Source organism: Lepus europaeus, chromosome 10, assembly GCF_033115175.1.
Source record: "Lepus europaeus isolate LE1 chromosome 10, mLepTim1.pri, whole genome shotgun sequence".
Taxonomy (NCBI): domain Eukaryota; kingdom Metazoa; phylum Chordata; class Mammalia; order Lagomorpha; family Leporidae; genus Lepus; species Lepus europaeus.
The window spans coordinates 26,376,979-26,399,961 of NC_084836.1; the positions used below are offsets into that span (position 1 = coordinate 26,376,979).

The window sequence follows — 22,983 nt, forward strand, 5'->3', positions numbered from 1 at the left end:
ATTCAGTAATTTAAGCTGTATGCTTTCTGTCAAATTATTATTAGATTGCAAGGCTGGAGAAAGATAAAGAAGAACTACATAACCAGCTGCTTAGCGTTGATCCTGCAAAAGATAGCAAGCAAGTAGAACAACTTATTGGAGAAAAAGTCCGGTTGTGTCAGAAGTTAAAATGTTTGGAGACTGAAGTAGCAGAATTAAGAGCTGAAAAAGAGAACTCTGGTGCTCAGGTAGAAAATATCCAAAGAATACAGGTGCGGCAGTTGGCTGAGATGCAGGCTACTGTCAGATCCCTGGAGGTAAGATTTTAATTGCTTCCCAGTAGACTGTTAAATAACTTTTTAAAAGTGCAATTGACAGCCTTTAATTTTTAGAACATAAATGTGTGCTCACCAGTCTAATGCTGACGCATTTGTGGAGTCCCAAGAGCATGTATTCTTTTTTGTAAAGAACAAAGGTATTGATTCATAAGCAGTAGCTATGCTACACATTTACAAAGGAATATTGTTTGAGAGTCAAGGTACCTATCTGAAATAACTCTTCCAATGCCACAGAATAGAATATGTAAAAATCCAAAAAAGTAGTTGAATTTCAGAAAACTTAAAGTTCTCCCAAAGTAGAAAGAATAATTTCTTCCAAAACAGTAAGTTCCTTACATTTAAAATCTTAAGTCCTGTTTTGAGCAGAAATACATATATTTTATGACAGCTTTTTACTGGAGTAATAAAATCCAATGTGGCTTCTAATGCATACAAGCCTTTACTGAATTATTTTCTTTAGTTTGTAAGAAAAAGGTAAGTGTTGGCAGACCCAGGCTGGTACTCTTGGAGGTACTTCTTTTGAAAAGTCTCAGTTTTCATAAGATTCAGATATTCTTGCTTCTGCTAGTTCTTAGTGCCCAACATGCAGTAAATATACCGATTTTGATTTATTTTATACCTTCCGAAGTTGATTCCCTGCCCTCTCCCTCCTCGTGGAATAGCTGTGAAGTGATTTGGGTTAGAGGGAAATTTATTGACTTTCTAGTTTGTAGTTAAAATCAAATATAAAATAGTGATTTTTTTTCTAGCCAGCAAGCTGGTATACTGATATATTTTGAAGAGCAGAAGTCGCTTTTTAATTTTTTGGATGAAGCTTCTGTCAGTATTTGCTGATTTCTTGAATTGAAGTTGTCAGTACCATTGGACCTTAGACACAAGACAACTCGGAGTGGGACTGTGTATGTTTCCATCTTTCCAAATGTATTTATACAGTGACAGAATGAGAGAGATGATTGCAAGTGAATAAGTATGTGGTCCCACTTTGAAACTTTTTATTGAGGTTGTCTAAAGTGATTCTTTTCAGGTCACATTGAATATGACAAAAGATGGATGGTTCATTTGTGAAATTTTCAGAAGAACCTATATTTGATTTTTGTCAGGTGAAATGAAAATAAGCATGTGACGGCAATTGTTTCTTCTTCAGCTTTCTTGGCTATCATTGTGCTCAGAGAGTACCATTTTGATATTTGAATTATTTGTTGAGCACATTACTTGTATTTAAGATACGTAGGAAAGTAGATTTATGCACTGATTTTGAGAAAAGCCAGAGTTACACAGAGAAGGAGAGGAAGAGAGGCGGGCAGAGAGAGAGAGAGGTCTTCCATCCACTGGTTCACTCCACAATTGGCTGCAATGGCCAGAGCTGTACCAATCTGAAGCCAGGAGCCCGGAGTTTCTTTTGGGTCTCCCACACGGATGCAGGGGCCCAAGGACTGGGGCCATCTTCTACTGCTTTCCCAGGCCATAGCAGAGAGCTGGATTGGAAGTAGAGCAGACAGAACTTAAACTGACGCCCATATAGGATGCTGGCACAGCAGGTGTTGGCTTCACCCACTGTGCCACAGTGCTGACCCCAAGAAAGGAGATTTAAATGCCAAAACATTTTTTCTTTTAATTGTTGAAATATTTTTAAAAGCTTGCATCCCTAATTAAAGAGTTCTGTATTATCTACCAGAACATTTTTGACAACTTAGACATTAAGACTTTTTTTTTTTAAGATGTATTTATTTCTGTTTGAAAGGCAGAATTACAGAGAGAGCAAAACAAGGAAAGAGAGAGGGAGAGGGGGAGAGGAGAGAAGGAAAGGGAGGGAGGGAGGGAGGGAGGGAGGGGGAGAGAGAGAGAGAGAGAGAGAGAGAGAGAGAGAGAGAGAGAGAGAAGGAGCAAGTGAGCTCGATCTTCCATCCTCTAGTTCACTCCCCAATTGGCCACAACAGCCAGATCTAAGCTAGGAGCCAGGAACTTCATCCAGGTCTCTCAGGTGGGTGGCTGGGTCCCAGGTACTTGGGCCATCATCCACTACCCTTCCCAGTTACATATACAGGAAGCTGGATTGGAAGTGCGGCAGCCAGGACTTGAACTGGCATCCTTGTGGGATGCAGGCATTGCAGATGGCGACTTAACCTGCTGTGTGACCACTCTGGCCCCTTGTTAAGATTCTTATTATGTGATGGTGTCAGGAGCTTTTCTGCTCATATTCAAAAGGCCTCAGCTTTGCTGAGGATTTTGTAGTTTTGTCTTACCTTCATCCTTTTTAATAAAATCTCAATAGATTTTAGAATTTCAAGTTTTCACTTAGGGTAAGTACTATTGTCATTGACCCTTTCTTCTACATTATGTTTTTTCGTATCTGCTATAGACTGGACACCCAAAAAATGTTTGAAGTATGTCAACATTAAAAGTGACTGCATATCAAATGAACCCCATAAGCACTTTATTTCATGGAGAAGTATATGAGCTTCATTTTGTTGATGACAGTTGGCATGTTGTTTGTCCAGATACCTTTCTTGCATATTTACTATAGCAAATATCTTTAATTTGGATTCTGCTGATAAAGGAAACTCTTGCTACTTTGGTCCATGCTAGTATTGTTGTGGTTTTGAATAATTTTTGTATAATTATACATGTATTTAAAGTAATGCTTATTTTATTTTTATATAATTGAAAAATTTTAAAAATACTTTGTTTTAACAAAAGGCTGAAAAACAGTCAGCTAAGCTACAGGCTGAACACTTGGAAAAAGAGCTACAGTCAAACAGTGAACAAAATACTCTTTTAATCAGTAAACTGCATAAAGCTGAAGGAGAAATAACTACATTGACGAGTAAAGTAAGTTGTCTTATGCTTCTTTTCATTCTTTAGAGTGCTTGTTTGCTTTATAATGTAGAATGATAATGGACTTTGTTTGTGGTAGTTTAGTTCTCTATATAGAAGTCTTGTTTTAGTGTATCATTCTACTTTCCAAGAAACAAATGCATTGATCAATAAAGTAAATAATGTAATACTTCATTCTTCATACTGCACAGTGACAAATTTTGTGCTTCAATAGTTTAATTCTCTATATTGAAACCTTTTTATCCTGTCATTCTACCTTCCAAATACACGGAGAATCTAATTCTTATCACTTTCACCGTGTCCTGATCTCTTTAGGTGCAATTTTTACCTTTCAGTTTTGTTTATTTGAAAGACACAGATGGGGCAGGATTGTAAACAGATAGGCAGTAAAAGCTTCTATCTGCTGGTTCACTCCTCAGACACTTGAAAAAGTAGGGACTGGTCCAGACCAAAGTTAGAGTCAGAGACTTACAGTAAGTCTCCCAAGTGGATGGCAGGGAGCCAGCCACATGAGCTATCATCTGCTACTTCCCAGGGACTGCACTGACAGGAAGCTGAAATTTGGAGCCGGAACCAGGAATTGAATGTAGGCAATCCAACAGGGGGTGTGGGCGTCCCAACTGGTATTTTAATTGCTAAATTGAATGCTTTCCTCTAGGCTCAGTTTTTAATGATAACTTTCTTTTTAAAGATTTATTTATTTATTTGAAAATCAGAGTTAGAGAGAGAAGGAGAGGCAGAGAGAAAGAGAGAGGTCTTCCATCTGCTGGTTCACTCCTCAGTTGGCCACAATGGCCGGAGCTGCAGAGCTTCTCCCAGTCTCCCACTTGGGTGCAGGGCCCAAGGACTTGGGCCATCTTCTACTGTTTTCCCAGGCCTTAGCAGAGAGCTGGATGGGAAATGGAGCAGCCGGGACTCAAACTGGCGCCCATATCGGATGCCGGCACTGCAGGTGGCAGCTTTACCCACTATGCCACAGCACTGGCCTCTAATGCTAACTTTCTTTTTTTTTTTTTTTTTTTTGACAGGAAGAGTGGACAGTGAGAGAGAGAGAGACAGAGAGAAAGGTCTTCCTTTGCCGTTGGTTCACCCTCCAATGGCTGCCGCGGCTGGTGTGCTGCAGCTGGCGCACCGCGCCGATCCAATGGCAGGAGCCAGGTGCTTCTCCTGGTCTCCCATGTGGGTGCAGGGCCCAAGCACTTGGGCCATCCTCCACTGCCCTCCCAGGCCACAGCAGAGAGCTGGCCTGGAAGAGGGGCAACCGGGACAGGATCCGGCGCCCCAACCGGGACTAGAACCCGGTGTGCCGGCGCCGCAGATGGAGGATTAGCCTATTGAGTTGTGGCACTGGCCTCCCTAATGGTAACTTTCTAACTGGTGTTTCTACTCTGTCCACTCAGAGCCTCATATGATCTGGCTCCTGCTATTCTTCCCTCAGCCATCACCATCCATTTTTCCTCCTTTTCACTTCTGTTCTGCTCTTCTCTCGCTGACCTTTTTGCTCTTCTTTGGGCTAGTTCACCTCTACATGAGGGCCTTTGTGCATGTATGCATGGCATTTTTCTCTCATGTCCCTGCATAGCTTTCTTCTTTGTCTTCAGATTTCAACTAATCACAGAGTTCTGCCTGGGCTTCACTTTGGAAATTAATACCTTCCCTCTTCTGCTTCACTATTTTCTTTATCTTCTTTATTTTTCTTCATAGATTTTATTTTTACTTTTTTTTTTTAAGAATTATTTATTTATTTGAAAGGCAGAATTACAGAGAGGCAGAGAAAGAGAGAGAGACAGAGAGTGAGTGAGTCTTCCATCCACTGGTTCACTCCCCAAACAGCCACAACAGCCAGGAGCTTCTTCCAGGTCTCCCACGTGGGTGCAGGGGCCCAAGGACTTGGGCCATCTTCTACTGCTTTCCAAGGCCATAGCAGAGAGCTGGATCAGAAGTGGAGCAGCTGGGACTTGAATTGGCGCCTGCATGGGATGCCAGCACTGCAGGTGGTGTCTTTACTGGCTACGCCACAGCTGTGGCCCCTTACTTTTTTTTCTCTCTCGTTTTCTTTCCCTCCACCCTTCCTCAACCAAATATAAGCTCCAAGAGAGCAGGGACATTGTTTTTGCCACTACACTTATCTCTGATTCCTAAGATAATGCTGGCACAAAATAGTTACTCTATAAGTATTTCTTCAGTGAATAGATTAATGTTAATACATGATCTGCATTTATTTTATCTTTAAAGCATTATAATAATTTGAATGTTCCAAAAATGTCTTTTGCATACAAAGATTTTTAAAGAATTATTTTATTTATTTGAAAGACAGAGAGAGAGGTAAAGACAGAGAGGTCTTCCATCTGCTGGTTCACTCCCCAGATGGCTGCAATGTCCAGAGCTGTGCCGATCTGGAGCCAGGAGCCAGGAGTCGCCTCTGGGTCTCTCACATGGGTGCAGGGGCCTGAGGACTTGGGCCATCTTCTACTGCTTTCCCAGGCCATAGCAGAGAGCTGGATTGGAAGAGGAGCAGCTGGTATTAGAACTGGTGCCCACATGGGATGCTGGAGCTTTAGGCCAGGGCGTTAACCTGCTGTGCCACAGCGCTGGCCACACAAAGATATTTTTTTTAGATATTTAAAGTTGTTTTTACCTCAAATATAATATGTGCAGGAAATCTAGTAACCAGAAATACAGTAGTATACATCTTATAGAATATCAGCTCTGGAGTCTGAAAGACTGGATTCAGATTTTAATTCTTCCCCTTACTAGGTGAAGTGTGTGACCTTGGGCAATTTATTTTTCTAAGAAACTAGTATCTTTTCTATAAAATGGAAGTAATCCATTAGTGAATTGTAGCAAAAATTAAATGTTATGCATAAGAGTTAGCAAATAATTAATTAAATATTATTAGGATTTGGACATCTCTAAAAATTTGGAAATAAGACTGGTTTGTGGGTCAGAAAGGCCGTATATTCCTGCAGGGCAGAGTTGTGTAATGCTATCTTAAAACAAAGGTGGCTCCTGACCAAAAGGTTTTTTCTGTTGCCTGTTAGAAATATAGGAATTTGTCTGCAGTAATAACATAGTCATTATAATTTCCCAATTCTTTGACTGAAAAGACTAAGAGATAGTGTTTATAACACAGGTGAGAAAGTTTTAGTCAGTAGAATTTTAGCATTTAGTGATGAAAACGATAATGGCAATGTTTATGTACTAATGATATCATTAAATAAGAAAATGATGTAACAGAAAGAATATAGAATTTGGAGCCACTGATTATCTTCCTCACTGTATTAGTAATTGTAAATTTAGGCCAACTACTTAATATCATTGGGAGCTAGTTTTCTCATAGATAAAAAGAGGCAGTTTAAGATTGTGTCTTGCTAGAAAATAAGTTATCTTTTTTAAATATTGATTTATTTAAGAGGCAGGTTGCAGACAGACAGAGGGAGATACAGAGAAGTCTTCCATCTGCTGGTTCATTCCCCAAATGAATACCAGTGGCTGGATTTGGGCTGATATGAAGCCAGGAGCTTCATCTGGGTCTCCTACTTGAGTGCAGGGGCCCAAATTTGAGCCTGTTTCCACTGCTTTCCCAGGCCATTAGCAAGAAGCTGGATCGGGAGTGAAGCAACCAGGACTCAAACCTGTGCCCATATAAGATGCCGGTACCACAGGCAGAGGCTTAGCCTACTGCACCACAGTGCAGTTCCCAATAAATTATTAATTTGATTGTTTCCTTATTAAGTAGGTTACTTACACATTCAGCAGATACATATTGAATACTTATAATTGTAGTTTACAAAAAAGTGCATGGAAAACACAAAGAAGTTAATTCAGAATAGAGACAGTTCTGTCAGGTTTCTAATTCTGGTATAATTATTTTCCATTTTGTAAACTAATATTGAGTACTCTTTGTTTGCAACAAATTGTTCTGAACTTGAGTAGCTAGACTGTACTTCTAGAATAGCTAGACTCTTGGGTGGAGTGACAGGACATTGGGAACGCTGGTTTTCTCCTGGAGCTTCTCACTGTCTGGGATGTTACCAAGGGCTTCTCCTGCAGCACTTTTTACTTGGGCCGTTGACTCGGCTGTGGGCTGATTCTGATTTCTTTTCTTTTTTTTCTGTACATATATGCTTCTCCACTCTGTTGCCTTTTGGAGTTACAGTATTAGATGATTTCTCCTGAAGGAAGAGCAGCGGTTTAGTATAGTGTTATTTATTTCTCTTGTGCTTATTTATGAGCATATAGTGCTAAGAGTTGCTTGTCTTTCTAAAAGCATACTTGCATTATTTTGCATATAAATGCAGAATTAGAAACCAGGGTTCCATGGGAAAGATCAGTTTTAAAATAATATTTCAAACATGACTGTCACAGTTTTCTTTGCAACTTGAAATTTTAATCAATATTTTGCAATTCTAGCAAATGGTTCTTAGCAATGCAAAAGAACACCTGGGGTGTTACTCAAATTTGTAAATGTTTGTTAGGTTCTAAAGCAAAGTTATGTCAGTATGACTATCAGTGTCCTTTATTAAAAGATATTATTAAAGAAGGCTTGCAAATGATGACCTTAAAACTATTTCACTTTCAATAAGGTAAGTTCTTCTGGTTACCTCATGAAACGCTTGATCTTTAGAACTTAAAAAATAGTTGTAGGAAGCAGTTGCACACAATTATCTTGGTTAGCTAAGTTCCTGAGGTCATACCATCTTTTTTTTTTTTTTTTTTTTTTGTCAGGCAGAGTGGACAGTGAGAGAGAGACAGAGAGAAAGGTCTTCCTTTTGCCGTTGGTTCACCCTCCAATGGCCGCCGCGGTAGTGCGCTGCAGCCGGCGCACTGCGCTGTTCCGATGGCAGGAGCCAGGTGCTTCTCCTGGTCTCCCATGGGGTGCAGAGCCCAAGGACTTTAGGCCATCCTCCACTGCACTCCCTGGCCACAGCAGAGAGCTGGCCTGGAAGAGGGGCAACCGGGACAGGATCGGTGCCCCGACCGGGACTAGAACCTGGTGTGCCGGTGCCGCAAGGTGGAGGATTAGCCTGTTGAGCCACGGCGCCGGCCGAGGTCATACCATCTTAGAAGTTGGATGATGATCAGAACTGAAAGGAGGCCGGCACTGTGGCTTAACAGGCTAATCCTCCGCCTTGCGGCGCCGGCACACCGGGTTCTAGTCCCAGTTGGGGCACCGGATTCTATCCCGGTTGCCCCTCTTCCAGGCCAGCTCTCTGCTATGGCCTGGGAAGGCAGTGGAGGATGGCCCAAGTGCTTGGGCCCTGTACCCCATGGGAGACCAGGAGAAGCTCCTGGCTTCGGATCAGCGAGATGCGCCGGCCGCAGCAGCCATTGGAGGGTGAACCAACGGCAAAAAGGAAGACCTTTCTCTCTGTCTCTCTCTCTGTCTCTCTCTCTCTCACTATCCACTCTGCCTGTCAAAAAAAAAAAAAAAAAAAAAAAAAAACTGAAAGGACATTTCTTAGGAATTTGCATGCAGATCTTCTTGAGTAGTACACTTAAAAACTGTTTCTTGCATGTATTGTTTGGTAATATGCTTTTTGTAGACATGCATATTTTAACAGATTCTATACCCCTATTATATGCCTGTTACCACTGTTTTTATCATTTATTACAATTTTGTTAGTATTAATCTTCAAATACTAGGGCCTTGAATCTCTTAAAATTTTATTAAACATTTTAACATTGTGCATCTTATTTAGAGAAAGGGCCCTAGAGTACCTAGGATTTTCTGGACCTGATCACAAAGAAGATTAAGAATCAGAGATCTCAAGGTAGAAAGAAACCTTGCTATGACTATTTAGGATTTGATTCCAATTACTCAAAGTAAAACACTATTAATTGTCATTATTATGTAATAAATATATCTTTTTCATTTTAAACATAAAATTGAGTTCCTTTTAGTATATTTTTAGAGTTAACAATTGTTGTTAGTATAAATGCATTATTTTAGGATTATAGAAATATGACACTGAAAAAACCCTCAAAATGTATAGTTGAGTGAATTTGAGTGTGGAGAAGATGAGTGAATGGCTTGGGCACATACCACTAGTTTAATAGCAAAAATAGATCTGGAAGTCAAACTTGTGCTGTCCAGTGTCCTTTCAGGTTCAGGAATTACAGTTTAGTTGAAAATATTTTCTCATTTCAGTAAATCTCAAGGTGAAATGAGTTAGAAAATAGTTTTCCTTTTCCCTAATTCTTGAAGTTACTGTGAAACGCACCAACTTTTCACACAATAAGATAGCTCTATAATTTTCCACTAGGAGTTGAAAGCAGCTACATTGTGGTTTGTTAATGAACTGCTGTGTCATTCTTAACCTTTTCCAGTTAGCATATAATATCAGGTTATAATTACATTTGTCATAAAGTGATTAGATTTTCATTGTACTTGTATTTTTTCAGTTTTAAAGCATTTATAATTTAAATTTAATCTGTTCATGAAATTATAATGTAATGAAGTCCAATCTACAGGAAGTTTAAGTATTAAAATAATTATAATTTCTTAGTTGTGTTCATATAGTTAAATATCATTTTGTGAGTTTGTTTTCTAGAAAAGAACTTCAGAAAGGAGATTTAAAAATACAAAACTAGTGTCAGCACAAGGTAGCCATTTTATGTAGTATCATTTTAAAAGTCAACAAGTTAATTTGGAAGGATATCTTTTTGTAGCTGGAAGTACAAAGGCAGTATAATACTTACCTTTCTGTTGGTTTTCTTAAGTGAAGATTTTTCAAGACCCATTCCTTGCAACGTTTGCAGGACTTTCACAGACGAAATCTCTCCCAGTAAGATACCGGTGTCTTTCCTTATCCTTTTTGACTGTAGGGCCTTTTCTTGGTTGGTTTCTAACTCTCAGCTCCAGTATTTATGGAGTTTTATTGGACTGTAAATTACCTTTTACTTTCCTCTTCCTACATCTCACATTTTACATATTTGACTTGTATAATTTTTATAGTTTTTTTACTCTGAATCCATAGTTTTATGTATTATAATATATGAGACTATAGATTTATATAACCTGTAGATCTGTTTAAGTTAAATTCTTTTTATATTATATCTAATTTTAAAAGCACCTTTTCGGAGGTAAGACAATGAAAAATGTTAGAGAGTAGTGCCTTTGGAGGGACAAAGTTTTCTTGGTTGTTGTATGTCCATTTCCTAAAATATTACTGGGCACATAATAGTGTTCAGTACATATTTATTGAGTGATTACTACTTATGAACTAAAATTATTCAGCCTTCAAAAGAAATGTCTTAGCCAAGATTAAAAAATGATATGTAATGGTTTAATTATTTGAAAAGCATTGACAATTACTCATTCACTTGGGGCTGTAAAGGAATCAAGTTTTGGCAAAAAGAAAATTAAATTAGGTTTACACAAGTTATTCTTGCTCCTTCCTGCTCCCTCATACATTCACACACATACACATATAAACATGCAAACAAATTATTTAGTTACCAAATTCAACTGATTTTTCCATCTTGCCCTCTTTGTTCCTTGTCTGTTAATTGATTTCCTTCCTTTCAGTTCTTAAACACGTTTACATTTAGATTTAACTTTATGAAACAATTGTGTCATCAGTAGTTAACAGGATAAACAACCTTTTTTTAAAAAAAAATCATTTATTTATTTGAAAAACAGAGTTACACAGTGAGAGAATGAGAGGCCGGGTGTGTGTGTGTGTGGGTCTTCCATCTGCTGGTTCATCATCCAGTTGGCCACAAGAGCTGGAGCTGTGCCGATCCAAAGCCAGGAGCCAAGAGCTTCCTCTGGCTTTCCCACATGGGTGCAGGGGCCCAAGGAGTTGGGCCATCTTTTACTGCTTCCCTAGGCCATAGCAGAGAGCTGGTTTGGAAGTGGAGCATCCTGGACTCGAACTGGCGCCCATATGGGATACTGGCACTGCAGGCAGCAGCCTTACCTGCTATGCCACAGTGCCGGCCCCAGGATAAACAACCTTTGTGGCATATTGAGTTTATTCCTGCCATTCCTCAGCAGAGTTCACATCTCCCTTTTCTGTCTGCAACATTATACCTGGTTGTTTGCAGAGCAGACCGTGTGATGTTATTCCTCAATGACTGTTTGTATGTTCTTTCTACCTACTATTTCTTGTCTCTGATGCTTTCTTGAAAATAAGGTTTCAGTTTTTCAGTCTGAAGATATTTTGACCATTGACTATTGGATTAAGTCTTTTAAGATGTATTTGTATAGAAATGCCTCAGTTCTATTAAGAATTGTTTTCTTGGTGTCTCCTTGTTACCAAGGACTATACCAAGCACCAAAACGCCTTTCTTTGTTATAGTCCATACCCTACTCCCAAAGTGTTTGCTCATTTGCACTTAGATTTTTGGTTAAGTACTGAATGTCAAGAAAATGACCAATAGTAATTTCAATCTCTTACTTATTAACAGGTTAAAGAACTTAAACATTCAAACAAACTAGAAATAACAGACATCAAACTGGAGGCAGCAAGAGCTAAGAGTGAGCTAGAAAGAGAAAGGAATAAGATTCAAAGTGAACTGGATGGTAATATATGATTTCCTGTGTTTTCATTATTTCCAGGTATAAACTCAAATTATTAAAAATATATCAGCCAGATTTTATTTCCAAATTCTTACCTTAGTTGAATTTGGTTTTTAAAAAATGTATGTTTTTCTTTTCTTTTTTAAAAACTTATTTATTTGAAAAGCAGAATTATAGACAGAGATGGAGAGAGTGTGAGAGAGAGCGAGCGAGCGATCCTCTGTCTGCTGGTTCGCTCCCCAAATACCACAATGGCCAGGGCTGGGCCAGACTGAAGCCAGGAACCTGGAACTCCATCCAGGTCTCCCACAGGGGTGGCAGGGGCCCATGCACTCAGACCATCCTCAGCTGCCTTCCCAGGCATGTTAGTAAGGAGCTGAATTGGAAGTGGAGCAGCTGGAACTCAAACTGGGATGCTAGTGTTTTAGGCAGTGATTTAACCTGCCGTGTCACACTGCTGCTCCTGAATTTTAATTTTGAAGTACATATGGAATATTTTTGCTTATACGTTGAATATTTTGTTCATTCTGTTATCTAAATTTTTAAAAAATGAATCTTACATTTATTGTCATAGTTATTTGATTAATAAATAAATTAAGTGTAACTTGAAATTGGGATTCCGTCTTTCTTGGGTTTATAATTTTAAATCTGTTTAAATCAGTTTTATCAATGATATAAGGACTTTTGGGAATTCATATCCAGAGAGATTGTCTATATTCTTTTCATTTTCTTATCAGTTTATGAATGCTTACTGTTAATGATGATTTTTCATCTTAACCTTGAAAATGCTATATTTGTCTCCTGAAAATACTAGGACTACAGTCAGACAATGAAATTCTCACATCAGCTGTTGAACATCACAAAATGCTCTTAGTAGAAAAGGATCGTGAATTAATACGTAAAGTACAAGCTGCCAAGGAAGAAGGTTATCAAAAACTTGTGGCATTACAAAATGAAAAGTAAGTAATTACCTTACTTTGTGTTAAATCTCCTTACAAATGAAAACATTTTGCTGTCATATCATCTTTATTGTAGTTTTTTTTTTAAACATAATTATCGTCTATTGTTTTAGGCTAGAACTTGAGAACAAATTAGCCGATTTAGAGAAAATGAAAGCGGAACATGATGTCTGGAGGCAATCTGAAAAGGATCAGTGTGAAGAGAAATTGCGGGCTTCACAGATGGCAGAAGAGTCGGCCAGAAGGGAACTTCAGAGTATTAGGTTATATATGTAAAATCTTTCCATTTGGGGATAATTTCAGAGTTAATAAAGTGATAAAAAAGTAAACAGAATTCCAATATACAGTTTACCCAATACTAATATCTTATGTGTTCATATGATGATAATCAAGAGTAAGGAATTAGCATTAATGCAATTAGGAATTCAAATAGGCATTACTGTTATCAAGTCTATTTACTTCTTGGAAATTTTAGCAGTTGTCCCATGGACACTCTTCCTGGTCCAAAATTTAGTTCACACATTGCCTTTACTTAGTTTCCTTTATTCTAATATATGAACACTTGAAGAATGCTAGTCAGTTATTTATGGAATGTCTCTTGATTTTGATTTTGTATTTCATTTTTCATTTTAAATTCAAGTTTTTGTTTCTTTTAGCAAAAATAACACCAAAGTTATATGTCCTTAGTTATATGTTTCAGGAGGTTCATGATTTGTCCGTCTTAACTGGTGACATAAACTTTGATCACTTGGTACAAGAATTGCTATCTAGATTTTTCACTGTAAAGTTGTTACTTTTCCCCATTGTAAAAGACATTTATCTTATGACTGTCCATATGATACTTTATGGCTGTGTAAATATTCCTATGATACATTTCCCCTACAAGTTATAGCATTCATTGGTAATCCTTTCCTGACACTCTGATTATAGTATTGCCAAATAGTGATTTTTTTTCCTATATTCATTATACCTTCTACATTTTTAGTGGACATCTCCTGTGAGGAAGAGCTTTTTCTTCTTTAAATATTAATAGAATTATGTGTTGCTTATTGCTGGTGATATGTTCTGAGAGATGTGTTGTTAGATGATTTTATCAATGTGCAGATATGATAGAGTGTACTTAGAAAAATCTAGATGTTATAGATCAGCCACTGAACATGACTGTTTAATGCCATCAAGAGGCACAGTAAACACAAGACAGGAGGCTGCTGCCGGTATAGCCCACCATACAATTTTATCGTAAACTGTTGTTAATAAGTAGGAGTATACTCTGAAAAGTGATTATTAAAAATGTGTGGTAAATATATAAACCAGTAACATATCATTTCTTATCAAGTGTTATGTATTGTCTCATATGTGCTGTACTTTTATACAACTGGCAGCACAGTAGGTTTGTTGATACCACCATCACCACACACAGGTGAGTAATGTACTGAGCTACAGCTTGCAATGGCTGTTAATAACTCCCTGCTGTCCAGTTTTCAGCCTTATGGGACTACTGACATATGTATGGTCCATTGTTGACTATTTATATCAATATGGACTAGCAGACTCTTATTCTTCTGTAATATAATCTTATTGCTTGAATTGTCTCACTTTGGGCCATTGGACGCTCTTTGAAGTTGAATTCTGTATGTTTTTAGCACACTCCCACTATTTTTAAAGTCCTTTTTTACTTTCTAGCATCATAGGATGTTTTAGATTCCTCTTTTGCTTTCCTTGCCCCAGCACCAGAATTACCCATTTCTCTAAGGTGCTTTAGTTAGTTTTTGTTGGAGCATGGTATTTGAAAGCCCAAGATCTCACTCGAGGTATGCTTGCTGTTACTAGGGAGGGGAACGTTGCTTTCAGGCCTTCTCAGTGAACTGAGCTAGGAAATATATTTAGGTATACACAAATACACATTTGTGTATTTCTTTATTTCTATATGTACATGTAATCATGAGTTTACATTGACAGTTCCAGTTGTTCCATACCAGGAAGTTCATTCTGGCCTTCTCTCTTCATATTTGTAACTCCTTTGACAGTGAGAAACTTGACTGTCATTATCCTTAGTCCTAGTATGTGCATAAAATAGTTTTGGAATTGCTAACTCATGACTGTGAAAAACAAACCCATTAACTAATATGTCATATTTGTATATAGTTCTTTTTTATCTTTAGCTTAAGTGTGTGAGTATTATCAAAATACTGTTTGTCAGAATTACTTAGGATTTTTCTCACCAAATCTTCATTCACTGTAATTATGTTATTTACTTACAAAACAGGTTAATTTTGCGTTCCCACTTCATCCTTGTTTGTTTTATTTATTAATAAAATATGAAAAATGGATATGATTCTAAAAGAACTATATAGGAAAAAAAAAAACCCACAAATTCATAGTAGTGTGATTTCCTCATCTTTTCTCCTCTGCTCTCATCCATCACCCCCATGTAACGAATCACATTCATTTCTGGTTTATCCTTCCTGGATTTTTGCCCTACCACCCCACAGTGGCAGATTCATGTATACTCTGTTTATACTTCTTATCAATCGATCTTGGAAATTGCTTCATGTGAGTGCATGGAGTTAATCCTCATTCTTTTTCACAGTTGCTTAACACTCCATTGTGTGTATGTACCAATGCTCACTCAGTCTCCTTTGTTTGAATATTTGTTTCTGATATTTTGTGATTATAACTAATAATCTTGTACCTGTATGCATTTTCATGTTACTGGAGGTGTATCTTCAGGGGAGTTATTGAATAGGTGGATCAAAAGGTGAATTAGTGTACAGTTTTGTTAGGTATTGCTGAATTCTCATCCAAGTGAATACTACTTTTCATCCTAGAATAGTTTAATTTTCATTTCTCATGTTATCAATGAGGTTGAACAACTTGTGATATGTTTTAAGTCTATTTTTTATCTTTGTGTATGAATTGTCCATTTGTCTTTCCCTGTTGTCCTTGGTTTCTTTGGAATTTTTCCCTTCTTGCTTAAGAATTCTTAATTTGTGAGGAATATGCTTCAAATACTTTCTCTCATTTTGTTGGTTATCTTTTGACTTTGTGGTATTTGTTGCCATGCAGAAATTTTTCTTACATAATCAGATTTACTAATGTTACTGCTTCTGGATTTTAAGTCATAGTCTCTTTGTCCACTGACATTAAACAGGAGTTTAATGCTTTGTGTTTGTGTGGTTTCATTTCTAATGTTTAGATGTCTGATGTGTTTGGAGTATATTCTTACAAATGCTGTGAGGTATGGATTTAGTTTTATTTTTTTTGAAATGGCTAACCAATTATCCCATATTTTATTAAAAACGTATCTTTGCCCCAATGATTTGTGTTGATGCTTTTTTTTTTATTTGATAGGTAAAATTACAGACAGTGAGAGAGAGAGAAAAGTCTTCCTTCTGTTGGTTCACTCCTCAATTGGCCGCTATGGCCGTCACTGCGCCGATCCGAAGCCAGGAGCCAGGTGCTTCCTCCTGGTCTCCCATGCGGGTGCAGGGGCCCAAGCACTTGGGCCATCCTCCACTGCCTTCCCGGGCCACAGCAGAGAGCTGGCCTGGAAGAGGAGCAGCCGGGACAGAATCTGGCACCCATATGGGATGCCGGCGCCGCAGGCGGAGGATTAACCAAGTGAGCCGTGGCACCGGCTTTTATGATATTTTAATTTTCTCCCTATACTTGGATGTATTTCTGGACTTTCTATTCTATTTGACTGATCTGGTGATTTGTTCATGTACTCTACAAGAATATTTTAATCCCAGAGGCTTCATGATATGCTTTCATTTCTGGTTAAGCTGTTTTACCCTTGTAGTTTTTCAGCATTTTTCTAGTTATTTTTGCGTATTTCATTTTCCATGTAAACTTGAGTTCAGTGTCTGTCTCCATAAAGTTTGTTGGTAATTTTATTGGAATCACATTCCAATTTTCTTATGGTAAAATATGTATAAAATTTACTGTCTTATTCATCGTTAAGTATTGAATTCCTTGGCATTGAATACATTCTTAATGTTGTACAACTATCCATCTCTAGAACACTTTCCATCTTGTAAAACTGAATTTTTTTTAAAGATTTTATTTCTTTTGAGAGGTAGAGTTACAGATAGAGAAAGAAACGGAGAAAAAGGTCTTCCATCTGCTGGTTCATTCCCCAGATGGCCAAAATGGCCGGAGTTGAGTTGATCCAAAGCCAGGAGCCAGGGGCCTAAGCACTTGGGCCTTCTTCTAATGCCTTCCCAGGCCATAGCAGATAGCTGGATGGAAGAGGAGCAGTCAGGACTAGAACCCTCGCTCATATGGGATTCCAGCACCATAGGTGGAGAATTAACCTGCACCACAGTGCCAGCCCTAAAACTGACTTTATACAGAAACATCATCTTCCCAACCCCTGGCAATCACCATTCTGTTTTCTGGCTCCATGATTTTTGGTTACTCTGTGAATATCCCTCATATAAGTGGAGTCATATAGTATATGTTTTCTTGTGACTGGCTTATTTCCCTTAGCATGATGTCCTCAGAGTTCACTCAGTGTTCACTCATGTCACAATTTCTGTCCTTTTTAAGAGTAAATCATATTCCAGTGTGTATATGAGGGGACTTGGAAGAATTCATGGAAAATGTATATTAAGAAAATACTATGCATGGATTTCAACATTTTTTGCACCACAATAAATTTTTAATTTTATTTTTCTGAGAACTTTTGGAAATGCTTTCATCTGTACTACCATTTTGTTTATCCATCCGTGGACACTTGAGTTGATTTCACATTTTAGCTATTCTGAATAATACTGCTGTGAACTCGAGAGTACAGATGTATCTTAGAGACTTTGCATTCAGTTATTTTTGGCATATACCCAGAAGTGGAATCGCTGTTTATGTTATGATAATTCTATTTATTTTTTTGAGAAATAGCCATATTTTTTTTTTTTACAGTTGCGGTACCGTTTTACACTCCTAACAGCAGTGCACAAGGGTCCCAATTTCTCCACATGTTCACCAACACTTATTCTTTTCTGTTTTGTTTTGATACTAGACATCCCAATAGATATGTAGTACTATATCATTGTACTTTTGATTTGTAGGCATAGCATATTTTCATGTGCTTATTGGATATTTGTATATCTTCTTTGGAGAAAAGATTACTTGAATTCCTTTGCCTGTTTTTCAATCTGTTCATTTTTTATTGTGGAGTTCTAGAAGTTTTTAAATAAATGTATTCTAGATACTGATTCCATATCAAATATATGATTTGCCAATATTTTATCCCATTCTGTGGGTTGCCTTTTTACTTTGTTGATAAGTGCCTTTTTAAAAAATTTCTATTTCAGAATAATTTTAAATTTACAAAACAAATTGTGAAGTAGTACATAGTTCTCATGTGCCTCACACCCAGCTTCGTTTATTACTAACATCTCCTGTTAGTATGGTAGGTAGCTCTTTATGCACAAAACTTAATTTTCAAGAAGTCCAATTTCTGTTTTTTGTTACCTATGACTTCAGTGTCATATTCAAGCAATCAGTGACAAATCCAATCTGATAAAGCTTTTGTCTCATATTTTCTTCTGAAAGTTTTATAGTTTTCAGTCTTACATTTAGGTATTTTATCTGTTTTGATTTATGTTTGTATATGGTATAAGATAAAGCTCAAAGTTCAATCCCTCTATTGGCCTGTTTCATCATATAAAATAAAAAAGTAGAGTAGTAACCTGTTACAGTAATATTAACTTTTGTAATTGACCATATATTTACTCTTACATATCTGTATATTTTTCTTCCCCTCCCTTCCTTGAGATCTGTATTTTTTTCCTGTAGACATACTGTCTAAAGTCCTTTCATTTTACACAGTTGGACTTCCTTGAGCATTTCTTGTGGGGCAGACCTAGTGGGAATGAGCTCTCTGTTTTTGTTTATCTTGGAATGTCTTAATTTCTCATTTACCTCTGAAAGACTGTTGTGACAGATACAAGATACTTAGTTGATTTTTTAAAGATTTATTTATTTGAAAGGCTGAGCAACAGAGAGAGGAGAGGAGGAAGAGGAGAGGAGGGAGAGAGAGGGGGGAGAGGGGAGAGGAGAGAGATTTTTCATTCATTGTGTGAGCCAGGCTGGATCACAGACCCCTGATATTTGGAGGGTGGAGCTTTTTGTTGACCCTGGTTCCCATGGTGTATGCAGCAAACTGTTCCTGGAATATGTACAGAATTCCCTGCCATGATGCCACAGGTGTGGATATTCTGATAGGAGCTGAAATTAAGTGTATTTACAAATCAAACCTTTCCCTAGAAGTTGCAAGCCTTCATTTGGCTCTAGATTTCCAAAGTATTTACATCAGACAGATTCTGCCATTATAATTATTGCCTAGGTGGGGAACTGATTCTTGGTGTTTGTATTCTACCATCTTCCCAGAATACTTTGCATTAAGTTTTTAAGCTAACTTAAGAAAAAAATGACATCTTTCTGATGTTGAATTGTCTAGTCTAAGAATTTATTTCCATTTATTGAAATTTCCTTTTGTGTTTTTAAAAAAAGTTTTAAAGCTTTCTTAATGCAATTTTGACACATTTCTTGAGTTTATTCCTAAGCATTTCATCTTAGCTGTAATTTCTTCCCTTATATTTTGTCCTCTAGCTGGTTATTATTTGTTTACAAAGATTATCAATTTTTATTGCCTAATTGGGGTAATGGGGGGGAGAGAGACATTTCTACCATCTGATTCACTGTATCAATGCATGCAACAGCCAGGGCTGGACTAGGTGTCTCACATGGGTGGCAAGAAACCAAGTACTTGGGCCAACATCTGTTGCTTTCCAGGCCCAGTAGCAGGAAGCTGGGTTGGAAACAGGTGGGACTTGATCCCAGGCACTCAGATATGGGATGTGAGCACCCACTGTGCCACAAAGCCTGCCCCCTGGCTAATTTTGAATCCTCCTAACTTGCTCAGTTCTTTTATGGTTTGACTTCCTTTTTTAAATTTTTTTTTGAAAGGCAGAGGAATGGGGGGAGAGAGAAAAAGGGAGAGAGAGGGAGAGAGGAAAAAAGAGAGAAATCAATTTTCCACGCTTTCCACCCGCTGGTTTACTCTCCAAATGACCAAAACAGTTCCAGGCCAGGCAAAAACCAGGATCCAGGAACTGCATTTTGGTCTCCCATGTGGGCGGCAGGGGCCCAGGTACTTGAGCCATCTTCTGCTGCCTTCCCAGACACATTGGATCTGAAGCAGAACTCCAAGATACGGGATGCTGGCACCACAAGCAATGGCTTAATATGTCATTGTGGTATTAAGGTATTAATTTGATTTTCTCAGATGACTAGTGGTGGCGAACATCTTTCCATGTACTTAGAGGCTACTGTACTTTGTGAAGTATATGTGCAAATATTTTGCCCATTTAAACATTTTTCTTGCTGAGTTGTAACAGCTGTTTGTGGGTCCTGCATATAAGCTCTTTGTTGAATATGTATTTTATGGATTTTTTCCCCTAGTCTTTGCCTTATCTTTTGTTCCACCTAATTTGTGTTTATTGAAAGCAAAAGTTTTCATTTCCATGAAATCGATTTTATCAATTGTTTGTTTTCTAGCTTGTGCTATTTGCATTCTCTTTAGGAAATCTACTTGGTCCTATTAAAAAAAAAAGTCTCTTAGCTTTTCTTCTAAAAGATTAATCTTTTGATTCTCACTTTTAGGTTTTAAGGTCCAATACCGGCCGGCGCCGCGGCTCAATAGGCTAATCCTCCGCCTGCGGCGCTGGCACACCAGGTTCTAGTCCCAGTCGGGGCACCGGATTCTGTCCCGGTTGCCCCTCTTCCAGTCCAGTTCTCTGCTGTGGCCCGGGAGTGCAGTGGAGGATGGCCCAAGTCCTTGGGCCCTGCACCCGCATGGGAGACCAGGAGAAGCACCTGGCTCCTGGGTTTGGATCTGCACAGTGCACTGGCTGCGGTGCACTGGCCGCGGCGCGCTTGCCGCGGCGGCCATTGGAGGGTGAACCAACGGAAAAGGAAGACCTTTCTCTCTATCTCTCTAACTCTGCCTGTCAAAAAAAAAAAAAAAAGGTCCAATATGTATTTTTTTTATGATATGAAATAATGGCAGGTGTACTTTTTTTTTTTTTTTAATGGAGGTATCCATTTGTTCGAGCACCATGTATTGATGACTCTTTTTTGCCTTGAATTATCTTGGTTCTGTTGTTGAAAACTAATTGGCCGTATTAGTGTGGATCTGTTTCTGGACTCTGTCCTGTTCTGCTGATCTGTATTTCTTTTGTTTATGCCAATATCACACTATCTTGATTATTATAGACTTATGGTAGGTTTGATTCTGGTAGTGCAAATCCTAACCTTGTACTTACTGTCATGATTCTTTTGGCTTTTCTAGGTGCTTTTCCTTTCCATATAAATTTTAAAATTTGCTTGTGATTTTATTCAAACGTTTGTGATGATTTTGAGTTGAATTTATAGGTCAGCTGAGGATTATGATTTATAGGTCAGTGAGGAAACTGATTATTTTACAATATTGAGTCTTTCCAGTTCATGACATATTTCTCCATTAGATTGACTTCCATTTCTTTGATCAGAGTTTTCATTATTTACATTATGTACATCTTTTGTTAATTTTAATGTATTTTATGCTATTATAAAGGGAGTTTTAAAGAAATTTCACTTTTTCAGTTGTTGATTACTATCATACAAAAATACAGTTTTCACATACTGACCTCGAATCCTGTGGTTGCTCAGATAAAGTTGTCTGATAGCCCTTTTTCATTTCTTAGAGTTTTCTAAAGAAAGGTGCTTTGCTCCTTGTGCTTTCTTTCAGTTTACTTTGTTCTTTTAGTTATTTTTGAATTGAGAATTTAGTGTTTATTATTCATTCTTATTGGTAAGATTGTTCTGTGCTTACCCATAAATTATATACATTAATTATCATTAAGTTTTATAAATTTTATCATTTCAATTTTTGTTTTCCTTTTATTCCAAGAGTTGTTCGACAGAAGATATGTAGGTTTGCTAAGGCTGTCATAACAAACCACTGCAGGCTGAGGGTTTGAAAAACAGACGTTTGTTTCCTGAGTCTAGAAGTCTGAGATGTAGGTGTCAGCTCATTTGGTTTCTCCTGAGGCCTCTCTCCTGGGCTGGCAGATGGCCCCCTTCTTGCTCTCACAGCCTGTTTGTGTGCAAGAGCATCCCTGGTGTTTCTCCTCCTCCTTAGAAGGTCACAGGCATATTAGATCAGAACTTACCCTTCTGGCCTCTGTTAACCTTCCCTCTTTAAAGGCCCTGTCTCTGGCTATGGTCATGGGGTTGAGACTTAAGGTATGGATTTAAAGGGTATATTTCAGTTCAGAAGATTTTTAAATTTTCAGGTGGGAGAGCCTTAATTTTGATAATTAATAATTTGATAATATAAATTATTATAAATTAAAAATATAAATATCAATATAATTTGATAATTTTTGATAATTTCTAGTTTTATTTTTCATCGTAATCAGAGTATTATTTGTATGCAACACAATGATGTTTTCTTTATGATCTTATATATCAAGTCTAGGACTGTGGTGAGATGAGTGAAACACCCAGGTTACAAAAGTTAAGGAGGCGCTCACTTCCATAAGCTATTGTACTCTTAAAAATGTTGTACCGTGGACACCTCATCTGCCTCCTCCTAGTCTTAGTCCTATAGTACTTGGTCAATTTTTATGAGTGCTGTATTAGCACATGTTTAAAAACAAAGTACAGATGCTCCTTAACTTACTGGGGTATTATGTCCAGATAAACGCATCATAAGTAGAAAATATTGTAAGTGAAAAAATGAATTTAGGGGCTGCTTATTGGCCAAGTGCTAAGATGCTGCTTGGGATGCTTGTATTTCATCTAAGTGCCTGTGGTTAAGTCCCACCTCTGTTCCTGATTGCATTGCCTTAAAAATGTAGCAGTCTTTTTTAAAAAAAAAGAAAAGCATTTACCTAACCTACTGAACATTGTCACTTAGGGACACAGGATCCTGCAGAGCACCTGTTGTTTACCCTTATGATCCTATGGTTGACAGGGAGTTGGATAGCATCACGAGAGATTGTTGTACTACCACAAATTTCACTACCTGGAGAAAGGATCAAAATTTACCATGTGCAGCATAGTTTCTACTGAATGTGTATCACTTTCTCATCATTATGAAGTTGGAAAATTTTCAGTCGGAGTTGATCTGTCTAAAGTATCTGTAAGATCTGCCTGTGATGTCTAGGTCTTGTGTGTGCTTTTTTGTCTGCTTGATCTTTATTGTATAAAGAAATAGTATATGAAGTCTCCTGTTGTCATTAGTTTGTTTCTGTGACTCATTTTTTAAAAAAATTTTGCTTCATAAAGGCAATCA

At 37.8% G+C, this 22,983-nt stretch overlaps 1 protein-coding gene across 2 annotated transcripts in view; it reads left to right on the forward strand.

Annotated features, from left to right (window-relative positions):
* The window catches only part of CEP83 (centrosomal protein 83), a 146,600-nt gene that overhangs the window by 94,195 nt on the left and 29,422 nt on the right, over window positions 1-22,983 (forward strand). For both annotated transcript variants that reach the window (XM_062203118.1, XM_062203119.1), the window contains 5 exons: window positions 45-296; window positions 3,015-3,146; window positions 11,568-11,682; window positions 12,494-12,638; window positions 12,752-12,901. In XM_062203118.1, the coding sequence (XP_062059102.1) occupies window positions 45-296; window positions 3,015-3,146; window positions 11,568-11,682; window positions 12,494-12,638; window positions 12,752-12,901 (794 nt within the window). The remainder of the gene's footprint in view (window positions 1-44; window positions 297-3,014; window positions 3,147-11,567; window positions 11,683-12,493; window positions 12,639-12,751; window positions 12,902-22,983) is intronic.